The 19,402-nt window shown below is 42.4% G+C and overlaps 2 protein-coding genes across 4 annotated transcripts; one reads left to right on the forward strand and one right to left on the reverse strand.

The window, feature by feature from the left end:
- The first annotated feature begins 1,088 nt into the window (after positions 1-1,088).
- Positions 1,089-14,473, forward strand: LOC310963821 (solute carrier family 2, facilitated glucose transporter member 4-like). Its single transcript, XM_083936751.1, has 11 exons — positions 1,089-1,314; positions 3,160-3,255; positions 6,131-6,291; positions 7,963-8,087; positions 8,237-8,352; positions 8,687-8,849; positions 10,193-10,380; positions 10,506-10,610; positions 12,212-12,313; positions 12,404-12,607; positions 12,702-14,473. The coding sequence occupies exons 1-11, from the start codon at positions 1,282-1,284 to the stop codon at positions 12,924-12,926; spliced, it is 1,518 nt and encodes a 505-aa protein (XP_083792877.1). The 5' UTR covers positions 1,089-1,281; the 3' UTR covers positions 12,927-14,473.
- Positions 14,474-14,974: 501 nt separating this feature from the next.
- LOC310964407 (Y-box-binding protein 2-A-like) lies at positions 14,975-18,755 on the reverse strand. 3 transcript variants are annotated; one of them, XM_083937527.1, is made up of 10 exons: positions 18,663-18,755; positions 17,631-17,694; positions 17,501-17,534; positions 17,339-17,428; positions 16,995-17,237; positions 16,702-16,787; positions 16,428-16,629; positions 15,965-16,090; positions 15,812-15,878; positions 14,975-15,430 (listed from the first exon to the last, which is right to left on the reverse strand). In XM_083937527.1, the coding sequence occupies exons 1-9, from the start codon at positions 18,742-18,744 to the stop codon at positions 15,843-15,845; spliced, it is 963 nt and encodes a 320-aa protein (XP_083793653.1). In that variant the 5' UTR covers positions 18,745-18,755; the 3' UTR covers positions 14,975-15,430; positions 15,812-15,842. The 3 variants fall into 3 exon arrangements, with proteins under 3 accessions (XP_083793653.1, XP_083793651.1, XP_083793652.1); XM_083937525.1 differs by having other exon boundaries at positions 15,812-15,881; XM_083937526.1 differs by having other exon boundaries at positions 15,805-15,881.
- Positions 18,756-19,402: the final 647 nt, after the last annotated feature.

The raw sequence follows: 19,402 nt of genomic DNA on the forward strand, positions 1-19,402 counted from the left end.
TGTCGGGTTCTTCTCTTTCCCAGTGTTCGTGTGAGGGCAGGCGAAGCTCCAAGGAGAGAGTGGTGTGATGTGGAGGTGTGTCTGCAAGGGGCGGGCTTGAATCATTTGATTGAGAGATCTAGAGCAGCTGTTTCTCCACTTAGGTCTTTGGCAGATCTGTGCTTTTCCCGCCCAAGTGCAACCCTCCCACAACACACCCCCTAATCCCCCCCTCGGTCACTCCATCACCAAACTTCCCCTAACTGTTAACTCAGGTGGCACAGCCCAAATTTAGGGTCCACCTGTTGGCTGCTGGAGGGGGATTAAGCTTTGTTGTGTGCAACAGAAGGGGGAAGGTTTGCTGCGTGACCCCTTTGGCATGTGATCTGAAATAGAAAGGGATTTATGGCTGTTGGGAAGGCAGACAATGGCAGCCAGGATGTCAAAGACGAGCCCCTCTCTGCTGCCCACAAGAAATGTTGAGTCATAGCTGGTGTTGGACCTTGACTTGGGTTCGTCTGAGGTCCAGCGATGTCATTTCATCCTCTGTAGATGATGCTTTGCAAAGTTGTCTGTCAAAAATCATATTTTTTCAACATGTTACAAATGTTGCATGTTACCAGCAAAGGAAAGCTAAGCATTGTTGTATGTGAGCTTTTGTTTTTTTTACTAGAGAGTTTATACTTTTTTCAAAAGGCTGATCGACATTATGTAACAAGGCTTTAAGACCAAATTTGGCCCTCAGCAAACCTCTCACCCATGAGCTCCAGAGATAAATTATAGTTGATTCATCCAGGAATCTTTAAATGTAATCACAGCGCTCTCACTTTCCATAAAACAAACCAGACTCCCTTGAGTGTAAGAAAAATCACGGCTTTCTGCTCGCATCATGGTCTTCCTCTGCTCTCCCTTTAGCCAATAGGAGTTAAGGTCAAAAGAGCTTCCTGCTGCGTACGCCTCGACCTCTGCCAGAGGACCTCAAGATCAGCCCACTGGGCCCCCGTGGCCTGGAGCAGCCGCCCCCCTCCCCCTCCTCTCTCGGAGAGAGCGTGTGCGGGTGTCACTCTATCTCAGCCAGACAGGCACAACACGCAGTACAAAGAAGAAAGGACACACTCCAAAACAGGGCGCATCAGACTGATACCTCTGGGCCTCACTGTTGGATTTTACGTTTCCGTACGCGTTTCGTTGCTAAAGCGCAAAAGGTTGAAGTCGGGGCTTGTTGTCCTTTTGGAGAAGTTTCACGTGCCTCCATTTGGCACCAGGCGCATCTGTCATTGACTCTCCGGAGCTGCCAAAGTCATGCCGGCCGGGTTTCAGCAACTCGGAGGGGAGGTAATTTGTCTTCTTGGAAACTTTTCACAATGTTTAAAAGTGTCTGGACCCCCCCCCCCCCTTCTTTGGTCTGTGCGTAATTCTCTATTTGGTGCGTATTTGTATTTGGAGAGATTTTAAGCGCGGGGTTATCGTCCTGCACAAAAACTGTAAGAGCAACTCCTCTCTTTTCGATGCCAAATTGCGGGTTGCCTCGTAAAACCCAACAAATAAGGACAAACTCGTTGACTGATTATTTAAAGATAATCTGAAAATCATATAAAATAAGATTCTTCTCATTTCTAACAGTTCTAAAACTGTAGTATATTTGTTTAAAATATGCAAGGTAATGGCATATATTGTGCTTTACATATAGTCTAACATAATGAACAATGAGTGATACAAATCAACAATGTGCATCCTTGCAACTTTGCAACTAGAGTAACAATAGATGCGTCAGTTTTAGGGAGAACTAACGTCAGCTTTGGCCCTTATTTAGTCCTGAGCAGTGACCTTGACCAGACAAATATCTGAGTTTGCAGGTCAGAGCTTAGAACCCTGGGTTTGTTATAGGCCACCTAGTTTGACTGGTTCCTTTTTTTCACCACCCTCATAAACAATGCCTGTGCTGTAAACTCCCTGCAGGTCTTACTGAGAAATGATTTCTCTGTCAGGTGAATGTAGGGCTCAAAAAGTGTCACTCCTGTGATTCTGGACGGTTTTATCTTGAAATAATCTCAAATAAAGAGAGTCTGTGATGCTGCGAAGACAAAACAAAACAGGTGACAGTTGTTTAAACACATCTGTGACAGAGCAGGTTGATGCTTTTATGAATCCCATGAGCTTGGAAACTCAAACAAATCAAAAAGCAAACACACTATGTGAGTTCAAAGGAATTCCATTCATCTGTGAGGACATATTTAATGAAATGCATGAAGGGTAATAGAGCAAAACTGGCTGCTTCTGATGTTTTACCTTCCCTGTTGCAAGGACACACGCACACACACACACACACACACACACACACACACACAAACTTTTGTTTAGGTTCATGAATACTAAACAGCACTTATCTAGAGACTCAACACAAGAAGGTCAAGGCAGACTGTTACTTGCACGCTGACTAAACACAGTACAAAGTCAAACTTTGCTGAATATAATATCCATTATAATATATATAATATATATATATATTATATATATATATATATATATATATATATATATATAATATATAATATCATTGAATATAATACAACTAAATACAATACAATAAAAGTAAAAAAACTAAGATGAGCGTTTCCCGATTTAGTTTAAAGTCACATCACGTTGTTGTTGTCAGGAGACCCACATCACCAAAATGTCAACTTCACAGGAAGCCATGTTGGGTGTGTTTCTTTTGTTTATGCAGCAGCTCTTGAAAGACTTCACAAGCCCTCCAAAAGCATCAATTATACAATGTTTTTCAGTTAAGTGGTTCTGTGTTTAGCATTGACCTGCTGGGTAATTAATCTGCCAGTTAATGAAATGGCTCTTTGAGACTTAAACACACTTCACTGGAGGGGAAGAACTCATCTCCCCAACGTCGTCTCGTCTGTCACCGTGGAGACAGGTGCCTGTAGCCTGATGGGGAGCTGCAGGGAAGTGAAGTTCAGGCGTCAATAGTGAAGTAGACGGTGAAGTCATGGACAGTGCTGAAGAGACTGTTTCTCATCCGGATCACAGTTATACACTGTATATATATATATATATATATATATATATATATATATAGTTGACGTTGGAGGGAGTAGTAGGGCTGCGATTGCTGAAAGAGTCTTTGAACTAACTGTTCTGTGCCTCTCTTTGTGTTTGTTTGTACTCCAGACATTGACTGGAACTTTTATTCTCTCAGTCTTCACTGCTGTCCTGGGATCTCTGGAGTTTGGATACAATATCGGCGTCATCAATGCACCGCAGAAGGTAAAAACGAAGCATGAGGTGATGAAAACTAGCCTATAAAACCCCACAAAGGTATGAAACTGGTGCCAATCTGCATTAAAGGGATAGTTCCGATTTAAAAAAAGAAATTCCCAAGTTTGGAGAAGCAGGCAGGAGTCCGGACACAGAAGCTAAGCGATGTACTGCTGTGGATGGGAGCAGCAGCTACATGTATTTAAGTCACGTAAAAAAATAGTCAAAGTGCACTCTATTGGAGAATATTTTCAACGCTTTACCTTGACATAAAACAGCCCTGTTTAAGTTTATGTAGGGGGACTGAAGCCGTCCCAAAAAATTGGAGCTGCTATTTACCATTGCCTCGATCTATGGTCTGTCAGGTAAATGTATGTTTTTGTTGATGGAGTCTGGTGGCTTTGACACTTCACTTTCTGTCTGTGTAAACTTAAATGGCGCTCTACTCGAAATGCTAAACAAAAAGTGGGTTGGGATTGCCTCCACACGGCTGTCACTCAATACATGAAATACAGACTTTTTTCTTTTCCAGCCACATGCACGAACATCGAGGATTACGTGTCACAACAAACAACAGAGAAATTTAGATTACAACACACACAGAGGGAGAGTGAGGAGGACGCCGTTACCCCACTAGAACTTTACATAGAAAATACATGTTTGCTGTTGAGTACAGTGCCTTTAAACAGGGTTGTCGACGGCAAGGTAAAGCGATGATAAAATATTCAAAATAAGGCATATACTTTAACTGATCTTTTTATTTTTAAGGTGGATAAAATACGTACCACCCCACTTCAAAAAATCTGAACTATCCCTTTTAAGAATTGAGGTGTGTTAAAAGAAGTGATGAACAATGAGGGAGGCAAACACAGTGACATTTAACCAGACATGAACGCAGCTGTTTCTCATGTTTTCCTGATTTTACAACGCGGTGTGTTTGACGCCACAACATCAACGATGGTGTTTAGAACATAAACTTGACGGAGAGAAACAAACCCTGGCACACGATGCAAAGGACTTCAATGCGAAAGAGGGTCAGGTGAACACTTTTTACGAAAAAGGGGAAGGCGGGAGGAGAACAAGGGGACAGTTTTGTTGAGCGTCTCAGTTGTGTTTATGGGAACACAGCAATGCCTCCAGTGTGACGGCAAAGACGGGGTATTTCTGTCTGGTTTATGAGGAAGGGGGGTTGTATGAATAGTTTACTGTCACATCCAGAAGGTAACATGGTGCTGCACGCATGGAGCTTTCGCATAAAACTGCTGTATGATATATGTATATATAGACAGAGGCACATGATTTTTGAAAATCTGACTTGCTCTGGCTGCTCATATTGCAGCCACACCTGCTCGGGTACTGCATGTGAGAAATGTGCGACTTATGGCTGCTCATATAGTGAATGCTCTTTTATCAGGACTGGTATATACTAGTCAATAAATACTTCAATATATTAATATGTCACACAACCCTAAAGAGTATACACTGTTGTTTGGCATTAGTAACACTCAAACGTTTTGACTTGACACTCAAACCTGAATAGAAGCTGAGCTACTGCGTCTTTACGTGTGTGTGTGTGTGTGTGTGTGTGTGTGTGTGTGTGTGTGTGTGTGTGTGTGTGTGTGTGTGTGTGTGTGTGTGTGTGTGTGTGTGTGTGTGACAATAGAGCTTTTTTAGAAAGAGGCTTATAGTCTGATTTTTAATATACAGCGGTATGTTCTCTATACAGGAAATACCATTTCATTTAGGTTACAGATTCTGCTTACTTTAGTACAGTATGTTGGTCATCTCTTTACAATTACTTTAAAGGTCCCATATTATGCTCATTTTCAGGTTCATGCTTGTATTTTGGGTTTCTACTAGAACATGTTTACATACTTAAGAAAAGAAAAAAGCCCAGTCTGCTCTGATTGGTCAATGTTTCTGGGTCTTTTGCATCTGTGATCTCGGAGTCTCTGCACCGACATTTCAGCCAGGGAATGACTGTAACAGCACCGCTGCAGCACTTTCTAACTACATATAGTGTAGTTGTGACATGTACAGACAACTATACAGAAGTCCTGACGGCTCGTTTAAAGGCACAGTTTCTGAATACAAGCTTTGTGCTTTTAACAAATTGGGACCTTTAATGTAGTTCCAGCTCAGGAGCCAGTAGTAAAATAACAGGTCAACTTCTAACACGTTGTTATACAAAAGTTCTGTATTTTAAAATTTTTATTTGAGAAATATAAGCATGTTTTCAGGAGATTATAAGATTTTTGTATATCAAGACATTTAAATGCCGGCTTTCCATATCGGTGCTTGAAAACTTAAAACACTGTTACTGAAACATTTTGGTTGGCAGCAAAAAGTCTCGAAGCTTGGTGTACAGGCAGTACAGTGAAGGCATTAAAACATATTTTCTAACCACAAATACTGCTCAAATAACACCAAACCTCTGCAGTAGCATGAGAAGAGTCCCTACACATAAAACGAAGCACCAATGGGCTCCTTCCTTTTGGATTGACTTTGGTAATCAACTTGAATGGACTTTACTATGAGAGAAGCTGGTACAGGGGCCAGTTGGTAAGTCTTTAAAACACTCTATTAATAAACTCTGGGTTCACTAACTACGTTGTTGGGACTCTTATTATGCTGCTGCAGAGGTTTGATGTTATTTTGAGCAGTATTAGTGGTTAAAAAAGACGTTTTAATGCCTTCACCATGTTGCCCCCGAGCTAATCACTGTTACTTGTAGCTAACACCCGGCCACAGCCGGTGTTATTTGATGACCAAATTTGCCGAAAAGACCCTGGGTTGATTTTACACTGAAATGACGCTTTAACACATAAACTTATTCCTCAAGAATCTTCCTCTGTTCATGTTACTCTCTCTGTCCCCTGTGCAGATCATTGAGGCGGACTATAATTCTACATGGATGCACCGGCATGGCGAGCCCATCCCCACGGCGACCCTCACCTCTCTCTGGTCCCTGTCCGTGGCCATCTTCTCCATCGGTGGCATGCTGACCTCCTCCTGTGTGGGCTTCATCTCCGAGTGGCTGGGCAGGTAGGGAAACACACAGGAAGTCGCACATTATTTAGGTGTTTGTACTGAAATTAGGAACCCAAGCTTGTTACAACAATTGAAAACATCTCATATGCTCCAGGCTACTACTTATTTACTGTGCTGCCCAATATAATAGTCTAAACCTCAGACATTAAAGAGTATAAATGCACATGATTATTTGATTCACTTGTGCAAAAAACAGAGCAAGATCAATACAAACAGAAAGGCTCGTGCACTGCAGCACACATAACTAACCTTAATTACCAGTATACTTTAACCAAACGACTAAATTCGTCTTGAATCCGTGCTATCTGACGTTTGGACAATCAGGTAAATTGTAAAATACTTAAGTGGCTAACTTTACGAGTCATGATACATCCGTTTCACCTTTCCACCTATGCATGGATCCAAAATGGATCCCAACGTCCAGTCTCTACTAGTCTCTCAGGGGAAACTCTGCCCAGGATGTTCCTTGTCGACCCAGTTTCCTTTTGCAACCTGAGCTGGGATGCAAACCGGCAGCTTGCGGTGCGTGTAAGGGGATCTTAACAGAGCCGGCAGCACTGGGTCAGGAGGTGTTGGCAGCGTTCAGCTTGGGTGCACTCAGGACGAGGTCTTCCTAAAAAAAGCAATGGGAACTGCTGTGATCTTTGGGGTCAAAGTGATCTACATGCACTTCAACTCTCCAGTGACAGTATATCTTATTGTTTGGTGGAGACAGACAGACTGAAATAGGAAAATGACAGATGTGAGCACAGGCGGAGCGGTGAGCGGACTGCTCTGAAACCAGGTTTTGCTCACTGTGGAGAATGATGAAGTACAGCGTGTACAGGAGGCTGCTCTATTGCACATACTTTACAGTGAAGTAGGAGGTCAATAAGGAAGAAAGAGTTTATGAAATTTTAAGATTTTCTTAATGAGGTAATTTAACATTTTTGTGGAAAAACATCTTAATTAAGGTAATTTTAATGTCTCAGAAGATGACTGGGGTGGGGGTCTTTAAAATATCTTGATATGTGGGTTTGTAATGATCATGGTCTGAAAATAAACCTCAATAAACTGCAAGGGCGAGCCTGGTAAATGTGTCATAATTAAATTTATTTAAGAATAACTTTTAATCTCAGTCAAGCATTAAGCAAGGCTTCGGTGCTTTTGTATGACACTGCCCTCTGGAGGCAAAAAGGGCTCAGTCTGCTTCATCTACTACACTACACAGTATACCGTATGTTTATATACTGGGTGTCCCAAAAAATGTATACTCACTTTAAACAATTGTCAAGCAGGTGTTTATTAAAATTAATTTAATTTTCAAAATGTAATAGCATTTACAAACATCATTGTATTGTTTTGTCAACTGTTCGACTGTTGCAGGTCGCATAGCATAGACTTTTAGGTGTAATAATATATTTTGTATGACATTTATATATATATAAATATATATATTTATATATATATAAATGTAGTTATCAGCTGCTAAAGCATGTATGCATTTTTTTGGGACACCCTGTACATATTCTCACTAATGTTTGTGTCAATGCTAGTTTTCTGGAGAACACACTGAGACTTGTAACACCCTCTCTAGGAAATATTTGACCTATTAATGAAATAGCTCAAAACAGGATTTAAAGTCTGTTGAATGCCTACAAAGATGCGCGTGTGTGTTTTATCCAGGAGGAAAGCCATGCTCATAAACAACATGTTTGCCTTCATCGGTGGGAGTCTGATGGGACTGGCCAAGCTCTGCCGCTCCTTCGAAATGATCATCATCGGGCGCTTTGTCATCGGTGCCTACTGTGGTGAGCGTTTTCATATACTTGTTTACTTTAGAAAAGGAAATTCATAGGAGTTTAGTTGAAAGTTGCTTCTGTATAATTGACTCTTTCCGTCAACTCCTTCACACTTGATAAAACGTTTCTGTCTCTCCTGCAACCTTTTCTCTCTGCAGGGTTGGCCTCAGGGTTGACACCGATGTATGTGGGTGAGATAGCTCCCACGAGTCTGCGAGGGGCTCTGGGCACGCTGCACCAACTGGCTATAGTCACGGGTATTCTTATAGCACAGGTATGAACGCCCACTGTGATACTGATGTTTCAGAGATTATAAAACCTTTTTGAATGAACTCCAGCTGCAATGTCCCATTATATCAACATGTTTTATGTGTAGGGACTCTTCTCATGCTACTGCAGAGGTTTGGTGTTATTTTGAGCAGTATTAGTGGTTAAAAAAGACGTTTTAATGCCTTCACTGTACTGCCCCGAGCTAATCAGTGTTAGCCACGTCCGGCTGTTAACGACTCTCCCAGATTTCTCCATTAATAGTTCATACATGAAAAAAACTGTCTCGATGGCTGAATTACACTTTAACCCCCCCATACACTGACTCCCTCTCCCTGCAGATCCTCGGTCTGGAGTCATTACTGGGTGTTGAGGACCTGTGGCCTATTCTGATGGGTTTAACCGTTGTGCCGGCTGTACTTCAGATGGCTCTTCTGCCTTTCTGCCCCGAGAGCCCCCGCTTTCTCTACATCGTCCGAAGCCAGGAGCACCAAGCCAAGAGAGGTGAGCGGGCCTGGAAATGCTTTATATTGGTTTTAGAACGTTTTTAAAGAGGAGCTATGGCCATTTTTTAAAATCCATACATGTTATTCCTATGATCTAATGACACCACCCAGCACTAGCACTAAGCCTGACTGATGGCCCCATTTCTAACGCTAGATTTGGTTTATTGAAGACGCTAGAAAAACAATACAGTAGATAAAATAAACACAGCAGACACCAGATAGGTCAGACAGCTGTGTGTTGGCTGATGTCGATTATCTCAAAATAGCATTTATTGGCCCAATCAAACGAGCCTTGTGAACCATCCTGATTACATGAGCCCCATTGTATTGTACTAGCAGATCAGTCTGGTAAAAAATTGCAAACGTCCAATCACGTTGGTTTTGAGGTGGGTTTGAGTGTGACACAAGGCATCCTACCTAAATGCTACCTTATCTAGACACATTTTCAGACAGCAGTAGCCCGCTGACATTTTTTTTTTCTTGGATCGTACTGTTGGAATAAGGACCATGCACCTGTAATTGTGCCTTGTATCCATAAATTCACGTTACACAAATGGCAAATATCCTTTACCAACATGTTGTTCACTTTCTGAGCTTTGCTTCGGCGCTCTGTTCGTACTTCATATGCTTTGTTGATCTGATTGGTTGATTTGGCCCGTATGTTTGTGATGGTCTATCCAATCAGCAACTTGTATTTATGCCTGTTCCAAAAAAATCTCCAAAGCGTTACCAGATTGATATGCTGAGCAAATGAGAATCATGCATGTCAATCCATCTGGTGGAGTCGGGTTACGATTAAACATCTCTATCGATTAATCGGCCTACTGCTACTAAGGTCTTTGGTTTATACCGGAATAAGCTTAAGCTTAATTTTTTTTAATAAAAAAGGTGCTTTAATTTGAACTTTTACCTTATTTTTATTTTGAGGTTTATTTATGCGAGATTACATTTAAAAAAAAAGGTGAAATGGCATGCTCAACTCAAGTGTCTCTCTGAGCGCAATAATCTAAATATTGTGAAAGAACGCTGAGAATGAAAGACTTATTTCATGTGTTTGTTAGTTTGTAAAAACCTGAGAGGACTCGTCTTTTTTTTTCCTCAGCTGAGGAAATAATGTTCAAATAAATTGTCTACAGGTCTTCTACACTATCTAATCACTTCCAGTACAGTATCTTGGTATTTGAACTAAAGTACTCCTGGGTCACCTTATGTAACATTTATGGGGCTGAATGTACTAGAACAAGTGTCCGTAGGCCCTGAACTGAAACAGTTTTCTGTGAAAAAAGTCCTACTGAACCTTTACACCTCTCAATCCTCACTATTCATTCCCCCTTTGTGCAGGCTTGAGGAGGCTGACGGGCAGACAGGAGGTGGGCAGCATGCTGGCGGAGATGAAGGAGGAGAAGAGGAAGATGGACATGGAGAGGAAGGTGTCCATCCTGGAGCTCTTTCGCTCTCCACTCTACCGCCAGCCCATCGTCATCTCCATCCTGCTGCAGCTCTCCCAGCAGCTCTCTGGGATCAATGCTGTGCGTCAGTTTAATTATATTTAACAGCAACAAAAGCACATTCTTTACATTTTTTTGTTGTATGAGTGGATAAAATGGATACTATGATATTCACGTAATCATAATCCGTTTACCCATCTGGTCAGATTTTCTACTACTCCACCAGTATCTTCAGGAAAGCAGGAGTCCAGAGTCCAGTCTACGCCACCATAGGCGCGGGCGTGGTAAACTGTGCCTTCACCGTGGTCTCGGTCAGTAACAGCTTGGCTTTTTGATGTGCTCCTCCTCCTTTATTAAAAGATTGAATTTTAAACGTTCAATCATTTGTAGATTTAGCATGATAAAGATGACAGTCCTGCTATGTGCCAAATTGTGTCTCTATTACTGTTTAACAGTGTTATCAAAGAGTAAATAAGATAACACGGCAGGTTTTTCTTGTGCACGCATCCAAATAGGTCAAGTTTGGTTAAGCAAGTCAAGATGTTTTCAATGTCATTAAATGGGTCAGGACCCAAGATTTTTTTAGAGCCACGCTAGCAGCATGGCTCTTTGGATAGCAATGTCGGTTGGTCCACCACACAACAGCTTTTGGATGGATTGTGGTCAAATTGTGTTCAGACATTCATGACTCTCTGAGGACAAACCTTACAGACCTCTCAAATTTTCCTCCTGTGCCATCATGTGGTCAACAGCTGTCGTTAAATGTTTCTACAACTATTGGATGGATTGCCATGAAATGTGGTAGAAATATGTCCTTCTCAAGGTGAAGTGGAATAGCTTCCCCTGACATTTCCTCTAGTTTGTCTGAAGACATTCTTATCAACCTCAGCTGTAGTTGGCGTTTGGTGTCAATTAGCAAATGTTGGCATGCTAACATGGTAAACATTAAACCTGGCAAACATCAGCGGGAGCATACCTACGTTCCCCAGGTCCTATGTTCCCCGCTTTGTGTGTGACTGGGGGACAGTGGTACGATGTTCTCCGCTGTTCACAGAAATGGTCCTATGCGCCACAGTCTGTTATTTTTTCCACAATCAGTGCCGAATTCCATGGCAAATAGCCCTATGTCGACCTTAAAACTACCCCCTAATCCTGACCCTAACCCTGACCCAAACCGCAACCTCTAACCCTAACAAAATGCTGAATTAAATCTATGAAGGCAGAGGCTTATGCAACCTGGGAACAAAAGACCTTTTTCGGGAAAAAGGGTCGAACCCGGGGAACATAGGGATGACCCAACATCAGCTTGTAAGCGTCCTCATTGTTAGCATACTGAGCTTACCATTGTATTGAAAGCTGATTGGGTCATTGTACCTCTTAAGATGACAAAAATTTGTGTTCATGTACATTTATTGGGTGTTACCACTTCATCGGCTTCTGAGGGAAACCAATCTTCTTCTTCAGTTTTATGACGGGTGACAATGAGCATTTAGGTGCATTCCCGCCCTTCTATACTGTTGAAATGTGGACCAAACAATTCCCCTCTCAGCCCTAAGCACCATCATTCAACGGTTGATGCTAGAACGGATAGTCCAGAGGGATGGGCGAAGACATGACCCGCCTCTGATTGGTTGATCGGTTGGTTAGGTTAAGACATTAAAAGTGGGACAAGGTAAGCCAATCAGAGAAAGAGTAGGGCGGGTCATACCTCCGCCTGCATCTGGATCATCCATTCAAGCAGCAGCCCTGTTCAACTTCACTGAACTGCTAGTATGGCTGTTAATCTTGCTCTTGTTTTGACAATAAATGTTAGTACAATCTACGTCAATAAAAAACTTTAGCATATAAAAGTAGCATATGTAAGCTTTAACACCAGTTGCCTACTAATGATCACCTCTCTTCTTATTGACAGCTCTTCCTGATAGAGAGGATGGGTCGACGGACGCTCCACATGCTGGGACTTGGTGGGATGTGCATTTGTGCCATCGTCATGACCATGGCGCTTGCTTTATTGGTCAGTCTCTTAAAAAGATGCAAGCGCCCTGTACCGTTATGGATGTTTTCTCTAAAAATATCTGAACCCTTCTCTTCTCCCACCTGATAGGACAGCGTACCATGGATGAGCTATATTAGCATGCTGTCCATCTTTGGCTTTGTGGCATTCTTTGAGATCGGTCCAGGTCCCATCCCCTGGTTCTTTGTAGCCGAGCTGTTCTCTCAGGGTCCAAGGCCGGCTGCCATGGCTGTGGCCGGCTTCTCCAACTGGACCGCTAACTTCATCATTGGCATGTGCTTCCAATATGTTGCTGTGAGTATTTCTGACCTTGAACAGACGTCCTACACGAACATCTATCGTTTACTCCTTGTGTATCTTTAAATCTTGTTTTTTTTCTTTTCCTCAGGACCTGTGTGGGCCGTACGTCTTCCTGATCTTCGCAGCACTCCTACTCTTCTTCCTCATCTTTACATTCTTCAAGGTGCCAGAGACACGGGGCAAAACCTTTGACCAGATCGCAGCAAATTTCCATCATCACTCTTCAGGGGGAATGATGGATCTGGATCTGGATATGGATCTGGACAAGCCCAGCACTGAGCTGGACTATTTGGGAGAGGAAAGCATCAACTGAAGAGTCCCTGCTTGAAGAGAGATGGGACCCAAGTCTGGAAAGCTTGTGATGAACTGCGTGTGTGGGCCCGAATCCAAACTTTTGTTTTCTGACATGTATATTGAGGTCAATTATTCATATAGATTGTGGTGCCAAAGCAGTGTTAAAGGTGTTTTGGTTGTTTTGGAATTGTCCTTTGCTGGTACCACTGCAATATGAAGTTACGAGTCGTGGCTCGACAAAGGCTAAAAGCCTACAGATTAAGAGTTGACTACTGTAGTTTCAAAACATAGGATGCACATCAGAACAAAGTGTGTGGACTGTTGAGCCATTTACTGCCCGTGTGGTAGGACTTTATTCCATGGTGATGCACTCTGTTGCAATATTGACAGACGGAGGCGGAGAGACTTTGGAATTCCTGCACTTTATCGACAAAGAAAGCCAGTTTGCAGAGTTTGGGGGTTAGGATAGGATATACACCTATACTATAAACTAGGATATACAGCCATAGAGCCCAGTATGCTTGCATATTTTGTACTAAAGCTGGGAACACTCAATCCAACCCTTTAAAAACTAATTTTGAGTTCTACCATTTCACTCCAACTACAGGATCGTGATCTCAAAGCTGTATATTATAGTATAACAGGTCTAACTCATTTGAAGCTAAATTTCAATCCCCGTCATTATACAGTAGCATGGGCTGGGTATAAAACACATACTTCAATACCCACTCAGTAAATATTGAATTACTGAAAGCTGGTCAGAATTGTATTCTTTGATCAAAATGATCATTTGCCAATTTTACATTTAAATAATGTTTTTGCTGGGTTCAGAAATGTACAACAAAACAGCTTCTTTAGTTAAAATATTGTAGAAATGATGTAGACAGATCCAAAACTCAGGTATTTCTTTTTTTAATTTTAGATTGGGTGTAATAACATTTAAAACAATAACCCAGCCCTAACAATGACAACGTACCAACTGTTGGCGTTGTCCTACTCCTTTACCCAGTCCCTCCAATCTTCCAGAGAGAAGAGGGCTTTACCCTGGCTTTCAATCATGCCGTCACAACGTGCATTTCTGATCACAAAACTCATTGCACAACCTGCAGAAATGCTACTTTTAAAAAAAGAAACTATTTTAGTACTTCATGTGTACATATAGTGTGTTTGTTGATATTAAAAGGTATGAGGGTCTAAGAGTTTCAATTCTTTATGCACTCCAGTGTTTGGTTTGGTAAACAGAAGCCTGATACACTAGAGAAAGATGTGCAATCACAAAGGCTGACTGTTAAGAGTAGATCTGTTTTTTGTCCCATAGGTGCCATGCTTGTGTATTTTTCTTCTGTCGTGTGCCGTTTGCTGTCTATTCTTTAAATGCTGTGTGTCACTACCTTCTGAAGATGATTTGTATTGAGGTTGTTCAGAGAGGACCTGTAATTTGCACAGAGTGAATTATGATGCTGTGGTCATGACTAAAGGATGCAAGTACTGTAAATAATGCTACTGTAAGCACCTGTGAAGGCCTCCATTTATTTCTAACGAGTACTTAGTTGTGTTATTAAAAACATACTTTATCCATATTAATCCAGGTCATCCCTAATGATGGCAATTTTTTCGTGTCATCAAGATCTGCCCAATGACATGGTTGCACTATCTAGCGGATTTCGGCAGAACTGTCACGCCGGGATTTATGCGACAGAGACAGACTAAACACATTGCCCACTTTGCCATGACACATCCCTTGATTAAGAAAAAAAAAAAAAAAGGCAAAATACCTCGTACTGTATTGCAATTTTTTAAAACAAATGCAAATGACAAAAACAGGATCTTATCTGACTCAGTCATCATAGGACAAGAAATGAGGACCGTACCCTGAGATTTGCAAACATGATTTATTAATTTGCATTTTAACTACTGAAATTGCACATAACCCCTCCAAAGAAAAGCACACAAATAAGTAAAACAAAAACAAGTTTCTTCATCAATCTATCCTCAACAGAGGAGATGAAGGGAGTCGTAGGTTTGAGGAATCGATTGAGGTGGTAACAGAACTAAACTGACTCATAATGCACCACCAACCTCACAAGTGCTTGGTTTTCCCCATCAACCAAATTTTTAAAAAGGTTAAATAAAAAACAAACAAAAAGATCAAGGCTGGTTCCTCTAAACTACTTGATGTCACCCTTCTAGGCAATTAAAGAAAAGTAGTTTTTCAAGGGGGGTTGGAATAACTGGGCTACCAAGCAGATTATCCATTCTTTCCCATTTGCCTTTTTAAAAATGTACTTTCAAATTCTAAATATGCATCCACCACCCACATGTTCCCCCATTTCCCTACCTCATCCCTCTCTGAACATCAGTGTCAAGACGGGACTACACAAGACAAGATGAGAGAGGGGCGTGGAGGGGGCCTGAGGGATGACAGCGAGACGGGGCGGGTTGGAGGATGGGGGAGGGGGGGCTACAGGGAGGGGAGAGCAGTGCATGTGTTCTGAAATAGGCCCAGTCCTCCAACCCTAGGACCTACGAAAACAGACAAGACAAAATAAAGAATAAACAAATAAAAGGGGAGAGGCAGGGATTGACAGTGCAGAAACAAAAATACACAACACAAAAAAGACACCTCTGACCCTGAAACAAGGATGATATTAGTGTGAAATCCAGGTTCAAAGGGTGCAAGCTTTCTCTCTAAACTGTTCCCCACGGTAAACAAAGGTCTGTCAAAACATACGAGGCCAAGTCGTTAAAGACTCCTCAGAAAAATCGTTCCACCTTCGATCCATTTACATGAAAACAGCCCGTTAATCTCCGTCATCTTGCCCTCTGAAACATGTGAGCCAACGTGGCACAAGAAATGCAACCCTACACCCTCGTGCGTCCCACCCTGCCTGACCCACCTCTTACCAAGGGTCACAAGACTGTCCTCTCACTAGCGTCACTCTGTTGGTGCTGGGACTGTTGGGGCAGCTGCCTGCTGGGGGGGGACAGTTAAAGAAACACCAGTGAGATCACAGTTAAGGGAAGGAGTAGAAAAAAAGGCAGTTTTAAACACCTTACCTCGGGTGACTCTGACGTTTTAGGAGGGGCTTTGGGGGAGGTCTTTGGTGATTTTGACTTCAGGTCAGCTGGTTTGGCGGTCTGAGGCGGAGTACCAGGATCAGATGCAGACTTCTCTGTATCATTCTGTAATGTGTGCAAGTAAAACATTTTTAAAAAACACGTTAAGCATGCAACAGCAAAAACCATGACAGTCCGCACAAAAACAAAACACTTCTAAAGAAGAATTAAACAGGTAACACTTAAAATGATGGGATGCACCTTCAACCAAACACTTGTGTAGGAAAAAATAGCATTTATCTTAGCTCATCAGTTCATTTTGTACAATGCTACCATGCTCACGGATGACATCACATCCTGTTTCAGGGAAACTTAGTCAGACTGTATAATATAAACTGGTCTCCAAAAAAGGCCCATATATACAGATATCCTGTCTTCTTAAATAATCTATAATGACACTCACTTTTGAGGTAGACGACTCAGAGTTTCTTTGTCTGCGCCTTCTAGACTGGCGGCGTTGTTTCTGGCCCTCAGCCGCTTCTCCGTTGGTCTGGGGATCCTCAGAGGCCTCCGTCTGCTTCACGTCGTCCTGCTCCTGGCTCTCCTCTGGAGCGGCCTGCTGTCCGTCTGCGGCCTGATCAGGAGCTGGGCGAGGGCGGAACGGTCTGTGACAAGAGGAAATATTAAAAATCAGCTCTGCAGTCCGGAAGCAGAAAAACTCAAACATGTCACGTCACCTCCGGTATGGGCGCCAGAATCTACGCTGTGGTCGCTGTGTTTGGTCATCCTCTGCCACGTCGTTCTTTTGCTCTCCAGCCTCACCCTGACACATCGAGAGGACAAAACAGACTGACAAAAACCATTTGAAACGAGATTCTTACAACTCTTCCAAACAGGCCAGGGTTATTCTTAACAGTGGTGCAACTTTACTTTCTTTAATACAAAACCTGCTGTACACCATTAACTCTGTGTTGTAGTCAAGGGTCTACAGGTAGTTTCCCTTTGGACCAATCCCTCTGCTTCAGCTTACATCTTGTGCCTCCTGCCGTGGTCTGCGGGGCCTACGGCGGCGCTGCTGGGGTCTCGCTCCATCGTTGTCTCCTGACCCCTCGCCCTCAACAGCGGAGGACTGGCCATCAGCCTGTTTGCTCTCGTCACCAGGCCTCGGGCTGCGGGGGAAGAACCGCCGACGGAAGCGGCGTTTGTTGGGCGCATAACGGCTGCCTTTGACTGGAACACCGCCCGGACCAGTGACATTGGCTGCTTCTGAGCCCTGTGGGGCACCAAAGAGGGGCGGGAATGGGAAAAGTAAAAACTTAGCAGACCTTAAAAACTATTGCAGCCACGGTATCAAACGGATTCCCGCATTTTCACCTTGGTGGCTTCAATCACATCAAACTCTACGACCTCCCCGTCTCCAACGCTGCGGAGGAACTTCCTGGGATTGTTCTTCTTGATAGCAGTCTGGAGGGAGATTGAACGTCAAAAGCACATCGATGCCTAAAGACAATTCAAGGTTAATGCCCCTTGCCTTACCTGATGAACAAACACATCTTCTTTGGTGTCGTTCCTGCGAAGGGGAAAAACTGATTAGCAAAAATGGCTCATGAGGCTAAAAGAGGCAATAAAATTATTATCTATAATCATCTAAGACGAAACACAGTACCTGTTTATGAAGCCATATCCATTACGCACATTGAACCACTTCACCGTGCCTTGGACCAATGTGGCTACAACAATGAAAAAAGTGGCACATGATTACAAAGAAGTATCCCAGAGACATAAGCTACATTGTTACACAGGCATTCAAAGAACATATATTCCTCCTGTTATCTTTGTTGTATCAAAGGCACCATTGCTCACAACAAGAAATGTGAGCTCTGTGTGTCAATCATTAACAGCAAGACTTTGAAACCTAGCTCACGAGGAGCGGGGTCAAAGACAAGGCTACGTGTGTGCTCTCAGAAATGGTCTTTAAAAATCACTATCCATCACACCCACGACGATAAAAGCGGGGTCGTTTGTTGCTTTTTTAAAGGTCACCTGAACGCACCTTTCAATTGAGCCTTAAGTGAAATGATTTGCACCTGTGCGGGCGCGCGCACGTCCAGCTCTGAGCACGCGACGGCTGATAAAAAGAGGAAATTTAGGTCATGTGCTCACACTGTTAAAAGACACGTAAAAACACAAATAATGCGGCTTCATTTTGCGCAGAAAATATTAAAGGAAGCCTCTAATGTAAGCGAAATAAATGCGCGTAAGTGTAGGGAGAACCCGGCGCGCTTTAGTGACCTATTTAGGGGTTAAACATTCATTTTTATTTATTTTTTTGCCAGTAAAAGATAAGGTTGATATTTGGTTTCACATAGGTTTGACATCATTGGTATAAATAACTGCTTCCTACAAATAAAAAGACCCTAGACCCACTCAGGACACGTGTTACTTCAAAAACACCAAACAAAATGATTTATTTGGCTGAAGCGGTGACTCACTGCAGTTAAAACACAGGTTCGTGCACGGAAATAAGTGTTTGTTTTTTTACATTATTAAGGCAAAAATTGCAATTTATTTTTATTCTGCATTGACATACATGTGTTTATCTCACTCGTATCCATAAAACGCACACACATTCACACTAAAGATAGTCGTCTTAAAGGTCCCTGAACACACACACAAACACTCACACAGGTTCACCCACCTATGACTTTCCTCTCCGGCTGTGGCTTGTCGTCTTCCACAGGTGCCGATGGTGGAGCGCTCTGCGCCTCAGCGTCAGTCATGCTCGCTGTCTGACTACTACTCACTCCCGAGTCCCCTCCCTCCTGCAGGTCCCGAAACTTTTCTTCTGTCTCCTTCTTCTTCTTCTCTGAGCTTTGCCGGCCGTCGGCGTCCTCGGCGTTGCATTACTGCCTCCCTCTGGATAAAGTCTTCACCAAAGTCATGTCATCACACCAGGAGCTGCCATAAAACCACTTAGCTTCACTCTTTGTCCATACTCTCTTTTTAAAACTCTTTATCTATCATTTTTTAAAGAAAAAAAAACAAACATAAATGAGCATACATTCAGTATGGGGGAAACGCATCTACGTATCTACAATATATTTGGACATTTGCAGTAGCTACTTGCTCACAAAATTCATGTATTCTTCAATAAATGTGTTAAATAAGAGGAAAAGAAGAATAAAATATATCTGGATTGGGCTTGGAATATGATACAGGTGTTAACATATATACACACTCGACTTCACACGTATCTACATTCTCTTCACTCAGTATTTTTTAAACTGACTACACTTTATTTCTAATAACTTTTCCCATCTTTGTCCGTACTCTAATATACTTCTTACACTGGTCTCTGGTGCCCTACATTAAAATAATGTGACAGTGACAGTTTATATTAGTGAACATTTCTGTAAATATACAAGATTTAGCCAGAAG

This window comes from Echiichthys vipera (genome assembly GCF_963691815.1).
Source record: "Echiichthys vipera genome assembly, chromosome: 22".
NCBI classification, from domain to species: Eukaryota; Metazoa; Chordata; class Actinopteri; order Perciformes; family Trachinidae; genus Echiichthys; species Echiichthys vipera.